General features: G+C 44.2%; 1 protein-coding gene across 1 annotated transcript; it reads right to left on the minus strand.

The window, feature by feature from the left end:
• Window positions 1-5011: 5011 nt before the first annotated feature.
• On the minus strand, window positions 5012-15876 carry six5 (SIX homeobox 5). Its single transcript, XM_063204666.1, has 4 exons — window positions 14848-15876; window positions 11343-11482; window positions 9025-10806; window positions 5012-7581 (listed from the first exon to the last, which is right to left on the minus strand). Exons 1-4 carry the CDS (start codon window positions 15534-15536, stop codon window positions 6677-6679), a joined length of 3516 nt encoding a protein of 1171 aa, XP_063060736.1. The 5' UTR covers window positions 15537-15876; the 3' UTR covers window positions 5012-6676.
• Window positions 15877-16976: the final 1100 nt, after the last annotated feature.

The raw sequence follows: 16976 nt of genomic DNA on the forward strand, positions 1-16976 counted from the left end.
CCCCCTAACTCATGTTCTATATCACTTTCTCTATCCCAATGTGACTATGTTACATTACATTACATTGTGCTATTACTATTTCCATCCATTTGTTTTTTTTTGTTTTTTTTTTCAAGTACCCCCTGCAGTGTACTCGCGTACCCCTAGTGGTACACGTACCCCTGGTTGGGAAACACTGCCTTAGAGGCAATACTGTTGTTTATGGTGGATTTCACATTAGTGCACTAGTATTTGTGCCACAGATGTTTTGTCACCAAGTGCCACTTCTCGTTTGGCTCCTGGTAAGCTAGGTATTATCCCACACCTTTCCTATGCCGTGATGGGAACCCGGATTCATAAGTTACAATCCAGTGCCACATTTTCCCAATAACTTTTTTTTTTTTTTTTAATTCCAATTCAACCAGACAGGGTTCTAGATTAACACCAGTCAACTGGCCAAATTCTTTTTGCAATTTCAGTTTGACTAGTAGAACAGACCAGCTTACTAGCCACTCTTTGACCCATTTGTGAGTGTGTGTTTGGCTAGTAAGATAAACACACAGAAGCCATTTTGGCTGCTAATGAAAAAAGTGAATTGGTTGGAAATAGATAGGTGAGATAGGATTGTAAAACTAGTTCATCTGAGTTACTCATCACTGTCCCTACGGTACAGGCCATTAAAAGTGCACTGTGAAGAACTACTCGCAGAAGGTAACGGGAATCTTTGTTTTTATATCTGATCCAATCTTGCATCTACCAAAATGGGGGGTGGGCAAAGAAAGGAACTCTTACCAGTCGTGGGAACGCCCATTTGTGGCTGATGTTTGATGATATTGCTGATGGGGTTGGGGTTGTCCGATTGTTACAAATACACTGAATATTTAAAGAATATGTGAATGTGAACAGCTCACCCCTCTCTGTGCTGTCAGTTTTTTATAAATTGTATTACCTATGTGTTTTAGTCTCTCTGTATTGCCTTCATGTTTTACATGGTCTCTAAATTAGTGGGTTGCTCTATGAACAGATTCAGTGATAAATCATCATATTGTTTTAGGACGGTGCTTTCTGAGAGGGTACCTACACCCTCTCTGGTAGTCTTCCCTTTGGACATCAGGGGCCTGCAGGCTACTAAGAATCTGGTTCAGGAGTAAACCAGGTTAAGTCAAGAGGTAAATCATCTAATAGAAGAGCCCTGGAGTCCTCATTTTCTTAAAAACAGTACTCCAGGCTCTTCTATTAGATGATTTACCTCTTAACTTGAACTGGTTTACCCCTGAACCAGTTTCCTAGTACAGGCCCCATTAGATTCACTCTGAGTTAGATTATCCAGGCTTGTCATGTTCTGCAACATGGGGAGGTACGGTATGTGACACTTGGTTTCATAGCTATAAATACATGTCTTTGATTAACACACAGGGCCCGACCATGGTGACTGTCATTTTGTCATTTTCGATGTGACAAGTTGAATAGCGATGTAGTGCAAATGCTGCACATCCATGCTGTTTTGCCATGCTGAAATTATAACATAGAGGTGCGCTATAAATAGACAGGCCTACTGTATCTCGACACAATATGTAGATGGTTTTACATTAGGTTTTTATAGGATACACTGGGATCTACTGTTATTGCTTGAACATTTTTACTCACCAACACACACTTGATCTTCAAGGGACGAGTATTTAATTTGTTTAGTAGTTTATTTCCATAATTTATGCTGTCCATTTTCTTTTTCTATGAATATTTACCCCCACTATCAATTACAACTAAGTATTCTCATTATGGTTGTCGAAATGTAGGCCTATACTCCTGGCCCTGCCGTGCCTCAAATGGTAGGGCACTGCACTGTCATGCTGGGGACCCGGGTTCGATTCCGGCCCGAGGTCATTTCCAAATCCTCCCCCGTCTCTCTCTCTCCCACTCGCTTCCTGTCATCTCTCCAACTGTCTTATCAAAAATAATGGTATAAATCTCCCCCGAAGGAAATGTATAGCCTACTTCTCAGACAGGAAAAGGTGGCTCTCCATGTGGCCATGTTGAATTTTCAGTCATAGACATCTTTGACTACAAAACCTTTGGTCAAATCGGCAATATTAGTCAATGACTTTGTTAATATGTACAGTATATTCATGAAAAGATCAAATTTGTGAATGGGGCAGCATACGTTTTCAAATAAACTACTAAAATGACATACTGCATCTTTTAAGACAGGTCTCCGGGTGGATCATCATCTCGTGTCTTTAAAAGTAATTTTCTCTTATGTGATGTACACACAGTACATGGCAGCTGGAATATACGTACAGTAGACCACAATATACCTGGAAAAGCTTTATAGGGATCTCCTAGTCATCCCCTATGCATCTCTTTTGCATTCTGCTGCCGGATAGATTTAGATAAGGCATACATCTTTAAAACACAAACAGGTAATCAGAGTGCTTCTGGGTCTTCACCTTTTTTATCTTGGTGCTCATCAGTGTAGAAGGGGCTCTCAAATTTGGTCCAGGTAGAGAAGTTCTGAGGCACTCAAGTTTACATTTTTTTTTTTTACTTTTTATTTGGCTACAATGTCTATGCGTTTAGATCCATTGTAGCCAAATAAAAAGTGAAAAATTTTAACCTGGAGTGCCTCTCTACCTGGACCATGGTATTGCTGTCATTTGCTCTCAACTTAAGTGGTTTACGGTACTCAAATACATACTATTGCCTTAGCAACAATGTGACATACAGTACATACATCCCCAACATATTGGTTTTAATCACAAGTTATTTTAATTACTTCTGTAGGTCATATGACTGATCATTGTCCGTACTGCATTCGGTTTCCATGCTATACCATGTTGATTTTCCTGGTTTCTCAACTTCTCTGTATTTGTAAATGTAATGTCATCACTCAGTTTACCTTGGACTGTTCATTTTCAAGTGAACTTCTGTGTGTGGGCAGAAAAAAGGAATATTTTCAGTGTTATCTATGAGTACATGATTTTGATTTGAGACTTCAAATGACATCCAAGCATAAGAGATCTGATGCAAAATGTTATATCATGTATAGACATGTAAAAGGCACCAATTGAGCAATGGTTATAAATGTTTATTACAATGAAATACATGAATATAAAAAATAAAATGCCTTTAAAATGTACAAAACAGCTATGTTTGAAAAAAAGGTAATCCCTTTACTAAAAAAAACGGTTCAAATAAGTGTCTTTGGTTGATGGAAGTATATGTGTATGTGCATGTGTGTACTAGGGTGTGAAAACAACATTAAAGTGATACTGTCCCATTTTTGGAAATAAGCTTATTTTACACCTCTCCTTGAGTTAAATGATTGAGTTATACCTTTCTCCTGAACTTTCAACCGTTCTTTAGTTATGGTAGTACACATTTTACCTCCAAGCTAGCAGTTAACATTGAGTCCTATGGTCTCATAGGACTCAATGTTAACTGCTAGCTTGGAGATAAACTTTGTACTGTCATACTCAGAGAATGTTTGAAAGTACAGGAGAAAGGTATAACCCAATCATTTAACTCAAGGAGAGGTGTAAAATAAGCTTATTTCCAAAAATGGGACAGTATCACTTTAAAATGGACCTATGGAAGACAAGGGGCAAAGGGGTCAGACTGAAACCACTGGGAAACAGGCAAACACTTTATACATGAGTAATGTACACTTTTTTTACATTCTGTAACAGTATTTCATTGTACATACACGCACACAAACACACACACTTTCCCTTACATCTCCTATTCAGTAATAAAAAAGGAGTATATCCAACATGCTTGAAGGAGTCATTATAAAAAATAATGGAAAAAAAACACAAATAACAATGCAAACTTTGGCATGGAAATGGTAGACTTCCTATTATTGGTATACACGCATGTACTACACCACATACCTAATGAGTTGAGAAAACAAATGTGGTCTGAAATTCGACTTGAACAGTTGTTGGTTACAGCTGATTACGGATAAGTGAGTTTGTTCCTATCCGAGTATCCATTCCGTACATTCTTTTTTTTCCTGTGGGAAGGATGTGTGACATACCCAAATGCATGCAACATAATTAAAAAACAAAAACAAAACAAAACAAAAAAAACATTTAAATCACAGCAAAAGATCATCCAAAATAATATTGAGACGGAATTACCAATAAAAAGACAAGACAAGAACATTGTAGCGGAGTTCTCAGTCTTTCAACACAGATGAGAAAAATGGACAAGGCCACAGATGGTCGCATACACGTGTGTAAACATGACATAAATTAAAAAAAAAGAAACAACAGAAATGTGCAAAACCCCAATGGAGGAAGCACCTCCTTGGAGCTGAAGATAACAGGCTACTATAATCGCTCTACCCTCCTGCATCAAATCCACTAACTCAAAACTTTGCATTTCTCGCCTGAAAGTGAAGTGTAAAAGGCTCTTTTCCACTGCCGGTTTTCTGGTAGTCCTACAGCTCGGCACAGCGCGACTCGGCCACCACTTTTTGCTTTTCGAATAGGCACGACACAGCTCAATCGTAAAGCAAAAAGAGGCGGCCGAGTAGCGATATGTCGAGCTGTAGGCCTGCCAGAAAACCGGTAGTGGAAAAGAGGCATGTGGGTCAAAGACGTCCAACATGTCCTTCAGTGCAACTGATACTTTTGTTTACTGTAAATGCAAAAAAAGATATTTATTTTTAATTATTTTTTGGCTTGGCTTTCATGCACTAAATATTGTTTTGAAATTTCATGTTTTTCACAGTTACAGTAAGCAACCGTTAGCATCCGTTAGTACTGAAAGACAGTGTCATGTTGGACGTCTTTGACCCATAAGGGGAGTACAGTTGCCCAGCCGAGACTTGAACCCGGACCTGAATTCGAATCCTGGAGAGCAACTCCACTCCCTTACACTGCAGTGAGAATATGTTGGGCAAGGCAGTCGGACTTGTCGTTGCAGTTTTTTCCTTGTGTACATTTTAATATGACAGAACAATACCACAAATAAAAAAGAGGACAATATTGAAGGCATGGGAGTAACAAAACAAAAAAACACACAAATGTAAATATGACTATAATGGTATATTTGAGAATTTCAATTAATATATTTTGAGAAAATGTAGTTTCAACACTTCATAACAGCAAAACCACTGTATTGTGATGAGATCCTGGGCACTAAAACCAAAAAAGGCAAATACAAGTGATATGGCGCCATCACTTGTGTGTTTTGTAGTGTTATGTGCAACAGTTCGTCGTTTTCTCCTAGATCAAATCATATAAAACAATGCCTCTTTCTTTCTTCCATAGTAGTTAATGCAATACTGTAAACTAGAATAAGTTTTTGATGCAATTCACGCAATGTTGACCAATTCTTTGTTCTCTCTCTGAGGCTGGCGCAGTACCAGGAGGAAATGCCATGGCTATCACAAAAGCTTCACATAGCCACCATTACTTGGTTTATAATAGCTAGTCCATGTGTATAATCCTCAACAAAACACCATACAGCACCACCACGATTGAAATCCAGGTCCCTTGGGAGGTATTAAACCCAGATATTGCATAGTAAGTAACAAAAAAAGTTCTTAAGTGTTCCAAGTACATGATGAATACACAGGTCTATATGAACCGAAACAGAGTGTCACCACTGATGGACAGACAATACACTCAACACAAAACCCATCTTCATCTGAACGGCTACATTAACATGACATTTTTAATTCCAAATGAATAATTCAGAATTAAACAGTTCCGTCGAGTTTACTTTGATCTTTCATTTAATTCCAAATTGTGAAGTGTTTACATGATGTTTTCAAAGTGGAATTAAGATTTATTCAGAATTAAAGAGAGTTCATTCTGAATGAAATGCCTCATGTAAACGTAGCCAAGGTCTACTGAAGGTCATGTCTTAGTGCTAGGAGCTGTGTTGCTCGCTTAGATGGCTCATGCCCTTGATTGACCTCAGTATGTCTGTTACTGAGATCAAGAGGGACTTTATTTGTCGTTTTGGCAACTGACCGAATCCATTTCACAATTTGGCAATGTCCATTTAGTTGACTGTACAAATAAAAAACAGCCTACTGTATTTCTCATCGGGAGTGCCTCGTTTCAACCTGGTAACAGACAAGGGATACGTAGTAGATGACATTTTAGTGTAGCCAAAAGGAAAAATAAAAAATAATGCTCATTTAAAAACATATAGCTCTGAAGTTCATAACCGTTTCACATGTAGATGCACAATAGCAAACACTTGGAACCGTTCAAGGTCTCTGTGTGAGAATTCAACCCAATGATTGTCCATTGACCGTTCATAACACCTACGATAGACACTTCTTTCCTAACAGTACAGTAATAAAGATATGCTCGCATGATCACAGGAATCCATAATAACAGGGTTGGGAACAACGTAAGCTCTCAAAAAATAACAAATGAAAAAAAAAAAAAAAGTTTTTAAAAAGTTCTCACTCTCTTGTCAGTCTAGATCTCTCTTTGGGAGGTAAGGAAGGGAGGCTAGGAATAAAAAAGAGCTTAAATTAAGTCATTGCAGGTCTTACACTGTACCAGAACCCCCATTTATGAACACAGAGATTGTAACGCAACAAAGTTCCTCTCCTCATATTCTTCCCCATACACACACACAGGACACATCTCAAAAATATATAGTCTGACTGGAGTGCTTAGTGTATATACTGCATCTATAATCCCAAATCATCCCAAATAAATCCAAAATCCTATAATCCCAAATCATCGTCGACTGGCACCGCCTGGAGCTGCGTGAGGATTTTCGACTCGTCCATGTCCTCTGCGCCGCCCCCTAATGGCGAGTCCTTGTCCATGTCATCGTCGCCCCCAGAGTGCGGGGGTGTCGTGCCCCCCAGTAGCAGCCCGTCGCTCGACTGCAGCCCCAGCCCTAGCCCCGGGTCCTCCTCCGACAGGTTCCCCGCGACCTTTGACCCCCGCCCACCCCCGACGTCGAACAGGGCCAGCGTGGCCGAGGAGGACAAGGAGGCGGGGCTCCAGGTGCCCGGGGTCAGCTGGGGGGCCGAGAGCTGCATGTCACTGGGGGGGCTCAGAGTCAGCATGCTCTCGGGGCTGAGGGCGGACTGGGTGACGAGGGACGGTGGGGGCAGGGGCAAGGGCAGGGGCAGCACCACCCCCTGGGTGGGAGGAGGAGGAGCAGGGGGAAGAGGACCTCCACCTCCACCTCCACCAGAGGGCGTCTGGGTGCCACCGGAGGCGGAGGAGCAGTCTGGGGTGTCGGGGGATCCCACGGGGCTGGGGTTGGCTGGAGCTCCGTGCTCGGGGCTGCAGTAGAGGCCGGAGTTGACGTTGACGAAGCCCAGCGGGGAGCACTGTAGAGAGGGGGAGGCCGGGACTGTTGCTGCTGCTGGTGGTGTGACTACTGCCGAGGTGCCGATGGGGGTGTCGGAGGTGAGGATGACAGGAGGCTGGTCGGTGATCCCGGTGATGTTGGGGACCATGGGGGTGGTCTCGGGGACGGCAGGCTTGTTGACGGGGACGCTGGTGAACTGGATGCCGGCCGGGATGGTCAGGATGAGCTTGCCCTGTTGCAGGCTCAGGATTGGACTGGCCCCCATGCCTCCTATGCCTCCCGTCAGCACAAAGTTACCAGCACCTACACAGAGAGATTGGTTGATTGATTGTTTCCAGTCAGTAGGTTAGTGGTGCGCACATCCAAGACGCAGGTGCATGACAAAAGGCCAGAATACTGTAAAAACAAAGAAGAATGTCCGCACACTGCTCCCGTGTTGCCTTTTTATTTTTTTCTCAAGTGAGCGCTTTCGAGCTAGTCGCTCTTCATCAGACTGATGAAGAGCGACTAGCTCGAAAGCGCTCACTTGAAAAAAAAATAAAAAAGCAACACGGGAGCAGTGTGCGGACATTCTTCTTTGTTTACATGTATTGCCATTTCAGCAGTTATGGCTATATCATGGCCAATAGGCCTACAGATAGAAAAAACATTGCATCACATTTACAAAACTAACAATCATATAAATAAAGATATTAAATAAGTTTTTTAACATCAATACATTCTAAAAAGTTCAAAACCTTTAAAAGGTGGGACCTTATTAAAAATATCAAAAACAGTATCTTTCTTAAAAAACTGCTGCCTTTTCATTCTCAGTGCAGAGCAAGTTAAAATATGCTTAATACAAAGAGGGCTACAACACCTACACAGAGAGAACAGCGTTAATGAATGGCTGTTCAGCTACCACCAAGGAATTTCCTAAAACTGTTGTGGTATTCTGCAGACTTTTCAGAAACACCAGCTTGTCAAGGATCCCGAAGGCAGCCACCTTTTGGCACCTATTGCCACCTGTGCGATCACAATTAAATTGCAATGTCTATTAAATTGCAACGTCTATTCATGCCTTTAGTAGGCAGCTGACAAAACCTTGATTTTTTTCAATTCATTTCAATTCATTGTGCAGTCCTACATAGTAGACAAATATACCATACACCTGTACATTACACTAGTATTTTTATTGATCACAACTGTTTGGTCATTCAGGGATATTTGTGTGCCATTTTGAATCACATATTTACATCCAACACAGTCATTTGAATTGAGGTCACATGTGCAAAAGTGTTCCATGAGGAACTGATTGGGTAATTTGGTGATTATAGGATCACCATTAGCTGATGGACACATCCGCAGGGAAAAAAAATGCAGGAAATCAGTGGGGCTGTATAATACTGAAAGGTATCAGTCACAATACTATCATGATACAATACAATAGTATCATTATGAAAGAAGGCAGTATTGTGATAAGCCCCATCAAAGTTCTGTTACCCTTCAGTGCAGAAAACAACCACATGATCTGATGTGATAGTGCTTTCAAGCTTCAAATCAATATCATTTTTATTTCCAAACTTAAAAAAATATATAAGTTGCCTCTTGTAACCTAATATACATAAAAACAATCATCAACAAACAAACAAACTTTTAAAAATATCGTGGGGTGTTGAACTCTAGGTCAAAAATCGTGATTCGAACCGAATCGTGAATTCAGTGCATCGTTACAGCCCTAGAAATCAGTACTTGTGCTGGTCTTACCTGGGGTACTGGAGGGGATCTGGATGATGCTCCCCGAGTTGAGGATCTGAACCCCAGGAGTGGCGGTGGCCGTGGGGGGCCCCACAGTTTGGAGCGTCCCCAGCTGATTCACCCTCAGGGGTGCCTGGGGGACCCCGACTCCGACGCCGGGGCTGGAGCTCAGGATCTGGAAGGCCCCCCCGGACGGTATGGAGAACGAGGGGCTACTTTGCACCACCTGGGGGAACGAGATGGCTCCGTTGGGCACCGCCGCCGTCGAGATGGAGGAGACTGGCACGAGCTGGGGCATGGACACGGGCACTAGCTGGGGCAGGCCCAGGCCCAGGTCTTTGGACTGAGAAACAGGGACCACCTGGGTGGTGGGGGATGAAATGAGCTGCGGAGGAGCGGCGGCGACGGTGGTGCTGATGGTCCGATGAGTCTGAGAGAGGAGGCCGCCGCTCTGGGACGACGACGATGACGGGTCACTAAGCTGCAGCGTCAACCCCTGAGGCAACAACCCTTGACCTCCCGCCGCTGTCAGCTGTGACAGGGACACGATATTACCGTCGCTGAGCGTGGCGGTGGTGGACGCCGCGCCGGACTGTTGCGGTACAACAACGGGGGCGAGACGGGGAGCTATGTGGAGCATTTGGCTCTGCAGCTGAGGAGGGACAGCAGACACCTGCGGCAACTGGTGATGGGTGGTGGTGGTGATGGGGGACACGGGGACCAGTTGGGGACAGGGGGACACCTGGGCTGTTGTGGAGGGGTGGTGCTGGTGGACCAGCTGGGACACGGGGATGCCCTGGATGGAGGGCACCACCTGGGGGAGCGAGAGCACCTGCGTGGGGGTGGAGGTGGAGGTGGAGGAGGAGGTGGACACCACCTGGTAGATATTAGAGTTAGTGGGACTTAGCTGGGAGCTAGCAGTGGAAGCAAACACTACAATCTCTGGTTGCTGCGGCGTTTGCTGCTGGGGAGTTAAAGTCAAAGGCACCATAGGGTTTGAGATGACCACCCCTCCCCCACCACCACCTCCACCTGACTGGGGGACTATGGTGGCCGACACAGGGCTCATAGTCTCTGGGGTTCGGCCGCTCGGATTCACAGCTAAGGGGGAGAGGGGGGTCGGGGAGGACACGGAGGAACAAGAGGAGGAGGACGATGATAAGGAGGAGGAAGACGAGGAAGAGGGAGTGGTGGTGGATATGGGCGTTAGTGACAATGTCTGTACGCCGTCCTCCGTCTTTAACACCAGCCCCTCAGGGACGCCGATGGAGTTTATAAAGTCCAGAGTCGACAGAGACGACGGTGTCACCGTGCCACCACCACCACCACCACCACCACCACCAACCACCGCTGACGTCAAGACTTTCCCGTCCTCCGTCAGCGGGAGCGTGATGGTGCCGTTCGGACCCGCGTGTGCGTTCAGGACCACGGTGGGTAGACTCGCCTGCGTTTCCATGTCGCTGGCCGACGACGACGTCACCTCCAGGCCGAGATCTCCGAGGCTTACCGCAGTGGTGGGCGTCGTCGTCACGGCCGCCGCCCTGGGTATGACCTGCGCCCCGTTCAGGAGCAGCGGCGGGTTGGTGGTGGCGGTGGTGACGGGGCTCAGCGTGACGGCGTTGAGGCTCCCGTCGTTCAGGGCCAGGCCGTTGATGATGACGCTAGAGCCGCCGGCGCCGGACAGCAGGGAGCTGCCGTTGAGGAGTAAAGGGTGCGGGGAGGCCGTGAGGAAGCCGCCCGCGCTGTTCAGGATCAGCTGGCCCGTGGTGGCACCGGCGCCGACCGTCGTACCTAGGGATAGGCGATGTGGAAAAAAAAATTAAAATCACAATTTTTTTAACATATAATCTTCCATCGAAAAAAAAATAAAATAGACATTTTATATACGTCCAATTTGTAATTAGCAATTAATTAAACGATCTTGTACTCGATTTCAAGATTCACGGTTTACTATTGTCATAATATCATCACAGCTCTAGTCGTAGGCGATGTGGAAAAAAATATCATATCACGATTTTTTTGATACATAATCTCGATTTTTTAAAATCACGATCTTTCATTGAAAAAACAAAAACAAACAAGCATTTTATATACTTGCAATTTGTAATTAGCAATTATGTGCACTCTCAAAGCGCAAAACTGGAATACAATAAAAGTGAAGACAACAACACTAAGTAAGTAGACATCACTCTGATATTGACAGTAAGCATCCTCACTGCAAGACAGTCTCTAGTATGATTTCTCCACTTTAGCAGATTCGAGACATTCTTGTGCTCGATTTCACGATTCACGATTTAATATCGTCACAGCCACACGTGACGTCGTACCCGTGATGGAGAAGAGCGAGGCGGCGGTAGAGACGGAGACGGAAACCCCCAGCAGGTCCTCGTGGCCGTGCCGCTTGAGGATGCCGTCATCCATGTCCTTGCTGGCCTCGTCCTCCGTGCTGTGGTTGCCATCAGACTCACTGTAGTTGTTGGGGAGACACATGAGGAGACAAGGTAAGGCAAGGCAAGTTTATTTGTATAGTACTTTTAATACACAGGCACAATTCAATGTAACCTGGGCGAAAGCCGACTGTTTGGGTGGAAGTACATAGGATGGCGTCGCCAGGCTAAATTCAATGTGCTTCACAAAAAAATAATAGTCAAGGTACTGTGGTTGCCATCAGATTCACTCTTGTTGGGGACACACAGGGAGGCGAGGGAGGGGGGGAACACATAGGGAGATGGTGCCAAGTAGGGCTGTGCAATATAGGCCTTTCGAATATATGTCGTGATATCAATATTGCTGTCAAACAATATAAACAATTTCAAAATACTGAGTTGAAACAATATTTTTGTTTATACTGTACTACCAACAGGAAGGTTATGCCAAGCACAACAATACATTCTCCCCTCCACTCGGTCAGAGAGACAATAATAATAATAATATAATAATACTACTAGAATCTCTGACTCGGTACTGTGGGTGCCATCAGATTCGCTGTTGGTGGGGACAGGAGCAGAACCGTATTAATTAAGGATAGATCGATATATATAACTTATTGGTCCGATATTTGCATTTTTTTAAGTGTATCAATATCGGCCGATACGCGTGTGGTCTTGGCCGATACTCAATATTTATTATTTTATGTCATTCGGGGTTTTTTAAAAAGCACCAAGACACTTTATTTTTTTATTACTTGATTGTAACAGTGGGTGTTTAAATGTTACAAGTTCTACCTCAATTTGATAATGTTAGAGGAATGTTTATTTTTAACTTGAGACCTGGAATATTTGTCATTTTTTAACCCATATCGGCCCCAAATATCAGGCATCGGAAATCGGGTATCGGCCAAGGGTGATGGAAAAAAAAACAGTATGGCATCGGCCATTAAAAAACCTTTATCGGCCGACCCCTAGTATTAATACACTGTGGTGCCCCCGGGCACTACACCTTGTAGGTGTCCCCCTTTTTGAACAATATTTGTAAAGTTTGTGCCATGTGGTGCCCCCTAACTAGCTGTAAAAGGTTGGTGCCCCTGGGCCCTGTGCCACTGGCCCTTATGGATAATCTGGCCTTGACAGGAGACAAGGGTGGGGGACACATAGTATAGGGAGATGGTGTCGAGGAGGCGGTTAGCACTTGGAAGTTTTGAATACAAAGCTTACGAAGATTCTCATTCATCCAGCGGAGTATTCCAAGAGCCTGGCTTAAAGTTGTAAAGCAGGTTTAATTAACATTGAGGTAGTGGGAAATCATCTAATAAAAGAGGCTGGTGTTCTCATTTTCTTTGCTAAATGACACCTGTGGTCTGTATATTAGAAGGTTTACCACTTCCCGTAGGTTAACTTAGCCAGGTTTATCACTTAAGCAAGTTCTTGGAATAATACCCAGGTCATTTTGCTAGCCAACGAGTTTAGAAGTCCACTTGCTTACAGCCAAACCAAAGATATTAATTCTCTAGCTATGCTCTTTGGATTTTGAAAATGAACAAATAAAATAAGCAACCTAATGAATAAACTGATTAGCTTTGTAATTATCATAACAGCATTATAATAACCTAGGCTACTCAGTTTGGTTGTAGGGTAGATATGTATGCTGATAGGTAGCACAATATATAGGGCCAACATTGTAATGTACAATGTAGGGCAGGGGTATTCAATTAAATGTCAGAGGGCCAGTATTTAAAATTCCTCCCAGTAAAGGGGCCGAACTACACATATGTATTATGGTTGCCGACTGTCAGTGAAAAAGATATGGGACATTTTATTGAGGTGGGGGGGTTGGGGGTCCTCCCCCAGAAGGTTTTGCATTTCTTATGTGTAATTTCATGCATTCTAGTGAAAGTGAAAGAAAAGTGAAAGTGAAAGCCCATTGGGAAACTCCAACTCCCATTGTCATTGTGACACAGCACTCCACAGCACACAAGTGAACACTGCACACTGCACACAACGAAATTGCATTTATGCCTCACCCGTGCAAGGGGGCAGCCCTCAGTGGTGCCCCATGGGGAGCAGTGCGGTGGGACGGTACCATGCTCAGGGTACCTCAGTCATGGAGGAGGATGGGGGAGAGCACTGGTTGATTACTCCCCCCACCAACCTGGCGGGTCGGGAGTCGAACCGGCAACCTCTGGGATGCAAGTCTGACGCCCTAACCGCTCCCCCATGACTGCCCATTTTAATGTCCCGTGTCCCGTTTCAGCTCGATACGGAATCCGTACTTTTGTCTCTAAAAAAAAAATCTGTATTTTAAGGGGCTTGTGGGGGGCCAGAACCTTGCTGTCCAAGGGCCGCATCTGGCCCCAGGGCCGCCATTCGAATAGCCCTGATGTAGGGCATTAATGGTTTTGCACACAGAACATTGATTTCAATTCAATAGTTCTTCAACTGAATTGTCACACAATGCCATTTAACCTGTTATATTCAAAATACAGTTTTAAGTGTAGTTTTAAAAATGTATTCATTTTTTAATTTAAATTGTTTTTTAAACGTAAGATGCAGGCTAAATATTCGAAAATGTGAAAAATATTCAAATTTAAATTGTTGTATTATACCTTTTTTGTTTTCTGACTTAAACGTCTCTCGGTATTTTAAATGTACAAGCGTCAGATTCACATTTGACGATAATCAAACGCGACACATTCACAACAGCAGTGATTCAACAGGAGACACTACGGGTGCAGGATTTCAGGAAACTTGAGCCACGCACAGAATCCAAGCTCACATTTCACAACAAAGCAACATGCTTTCGATTGCTACGTTTCACACTAGGACCTTCGTAGCATTGAAGTTGTCAAGTGATATCAAAAGTCAGACTCGCCAGAAAGAAGTTTAGTTCTGTGCAATGACTGCAATTTCGAGGCCCAGTTTGGCCGACGCAACAGCCGCAAAACAATAGTGACCGAAATCCAGGTAGGGCCAAATTTACGCACTTTTTACGCACAAAACTTTTTAGCTAACTTAACTTTTGAACTTATCAGACCTTATCAATCAACACTGGCGGTTATTTCACGTCAAACTTACATTATGAAACTCAGCAAATGACAAAGCAACAGCTTGAAATCCCCAAAGTTCAAGTGATTAATTTGCCGTGGCTATAAACGGGCAAAAGCTAACGCGCATTAGTGCAGTCAGCTCGCCAAACTCTGGCTGCACACTCGGAACGCCATTTGCCTTCCATTTGAAGAGGAAATTTGAATTGGAAATAGGAAAAACTACTGCCCTGTGAAACGATTGTAGTGCTGGCTACAACATGTGCAGTCTGGAATCAGGAAGCCATGCCCAGGGGTTACTGTTGATACTAGGCATGATCAAAACAGTAGTGTTCCCTTAATGTGCCACTAACCTTTTGCTGTTTGTACCGGAGGGTGTTCTGTCTCTCTGCCTTCGGTTCTTGAACCAGTTGCTAACTTGAGTCAGGGATAGTCCGGTGGCTTTGGCTAAATTCTTCTTTTCGTCTGGAGTGGGATACCTGTTGATCTTGTAACAATCTTTGAGAGCATTGCGCGACTTTTCTTTGAAGCAATACACAGTCTCCTCTCCGTCCCAAATAGTTTTTGGCAGGGGGAACTTTTTCCTAAGGCGATACTTGTCCACAGCACCCAGGCTCCGACCTCGGGACCTTTCTGCCTCCTTGTACCTTGCCTGTAAGTAAAGGTCCTGCAGGAACCCATGGTTGCTGGGGTGGAAGTCATGGCTCTCTATTAGCGCGTATAATTGTTTGAATTCTTCCCGATGGAAGGCGACCAGTGCCTGGGCCTTCAGTAAAGTTTCATTGCCACGTAGCAGGTCAGCAGAAGGAGGGATGGTGGAGAGGAATCTCCACAGGCGATCCACATTACCCGCCTGCAGAAGTGCCTCGCACACACATGCCACTTGGTCACTTGAAAAGCTAAGCTCCGACTTGCGAAAAGTTTCAAGCAGCTCCTCCGAAGCCTCGTCCGGGTCCTTCTCTTTCTTTATTTTGGCTTTTGGTGACTCATCTGTCGACTCTTCGTTGCAAATCTCGTTTTGTTCCGAAGACAAGGAAGCCATTTTAGTTAAACTTTTTTCCTTTAGGTTCCTCCGCCCTCCCCTTCGCTCCGTTTACCATTCTCCCTGTCGTGTCGACGAGACTCCGCAGGCAGCAGTCGGCCGGAGCGTCACGCCCCAGTATTTCGTTTGCATCACCTTCGCCAGCCCCCTAGAGAGATTCACCTCATGTGTTGCAGTTGACTTGTAAAAAGTTTTTTCTCTGAGAAGCAGGGATTTAAAATAATGTTATTAAACCACCAAAAGCAGATCTCACCTTCTACAAATTATTAGACTTAACGGCCTATTGTTTTATTATGAGCTTAAAGCACAGAACAATGTAGGCCTATTTGAAAGTGTGTATCCTGATATTTTGTTAAAATTGGTTCGAATGTATACTGTTTTGTTTCCCATTCAGGCTACAAAAGTGAATATAATCGTCTAAATGAGCCAGCTATAGGCTACATAAACCACTGGCTTGTGAAATAAAATTCCTTTCTTTTGTTATATGTTTTCCAACCTGCCTGTCTGCATGTCCAGTTTTAGTCCGAATGGTTAAAAAGTTCACAGGAAGGCAGGGGTTGTGACCTTAACCTGAACACTTGTGCCTTTTGTGAGGGGCATGTACCCAAATTACACTCTCTTGGACACCAGGTGCATTAGGGCCTTTTGGGGTAGAGTATGAGGGGGGGTTATTTGTATGATAGGACAGTGAAGATATGGGCAGGAAGTGAGTGGGAGAGAGAGAGAGACAGGGAAGGGCCGGCAAAGGACCCGGCCCGGAATCAAACTCGGGTAGTTGGCGCATTGGCCCAGTGACCCACCGCTAGGCCACGGCAGGGACAGGGTCCAGGATTGTGTGTGTGTGTGTGTGTGTGTGTGTGTGTGTGTGTGTGTGTGTGTGTGTGTGTGTGTTTGTGTGTGTGTTTGTGTGTGTGTGTTAAGGATGGGGACATGCCATTTGGCCTGGCCCTTTGGGTCCTCTTGACTTCCTTAGCCCAGTAGCCTTGCCACTGACAGACTAGGTCACAAGTTAAGAGAGTCTGGGAACCTTCAATGATTTTTCCTATACAGTAGGTGAGGTCGATATAAAATATTTAAAATACCATCAAAAGCTTTATGGCGGGCTGATTTTTTATCTGGTCTTTACATGGTGGATCTGCAGACAAATGACAAGCTTCAGTTTGTCGAATAATATTCAGTATTTCTTGCATTCCCTCCCATTCAGTGGTTGGGATCTGAAAGTTGGGTGAAGGTTTTAGCCAGGGTTTCAATGATGTCCTTCACAGGCCTATACTAAGAAGCTGGTTCAGGAGTGAACTGCAGTGCATGCTCTTGGCAAAACAATTGATGAAAGTGCCAATGATACATGCTCCATTGAAAGTGGTTCATACTCTTCAGCAGCTCTCTATGGGAATCTTTGGTGGGATAGAATACAAGCAGTCCCTTGAATATCACATCACA

This window comes from Engraulis encrasicolus, chromosome 8, assembly GCF_034702125.1.
Source record: "Engraulis encrasicolus isolate BLACKSEA-1 chromosome 8, IST_EnEncr_1.0, whole genome shotgun sequence".
Lineage (NCBI taxonomy): Eukaryota > Metazoa > Chordata > Actinopteri > Clupeiformes > Engraulidae > Engraulis > Engraulis encrasicolus.

Bases quoted from the DNA above. Each gene is read 5' to 3' on its own strand.
- six5 (XM_063204666.1), bottom strand. From the start codon at position 15,536: ATGGCTTCCTTGTCTTCGGAACAAAACGAGATTTGCAACGAAGAGTCG. The intron at 11,483-14,847 runs GTTAGTGGCACA...CAACAACTACAG, and splicing joins TCCGGTACAAACAGCAAAAG to TGAGTCTGATGGCAACCACA. The intron at 7,582-9,024 runs GTAAGACCAGCA...CTCTCTGTGTAG, and splicing joins GATCCCCTCCAGTACCCCAG to GTGCTGGTAACTTTGTGCTG.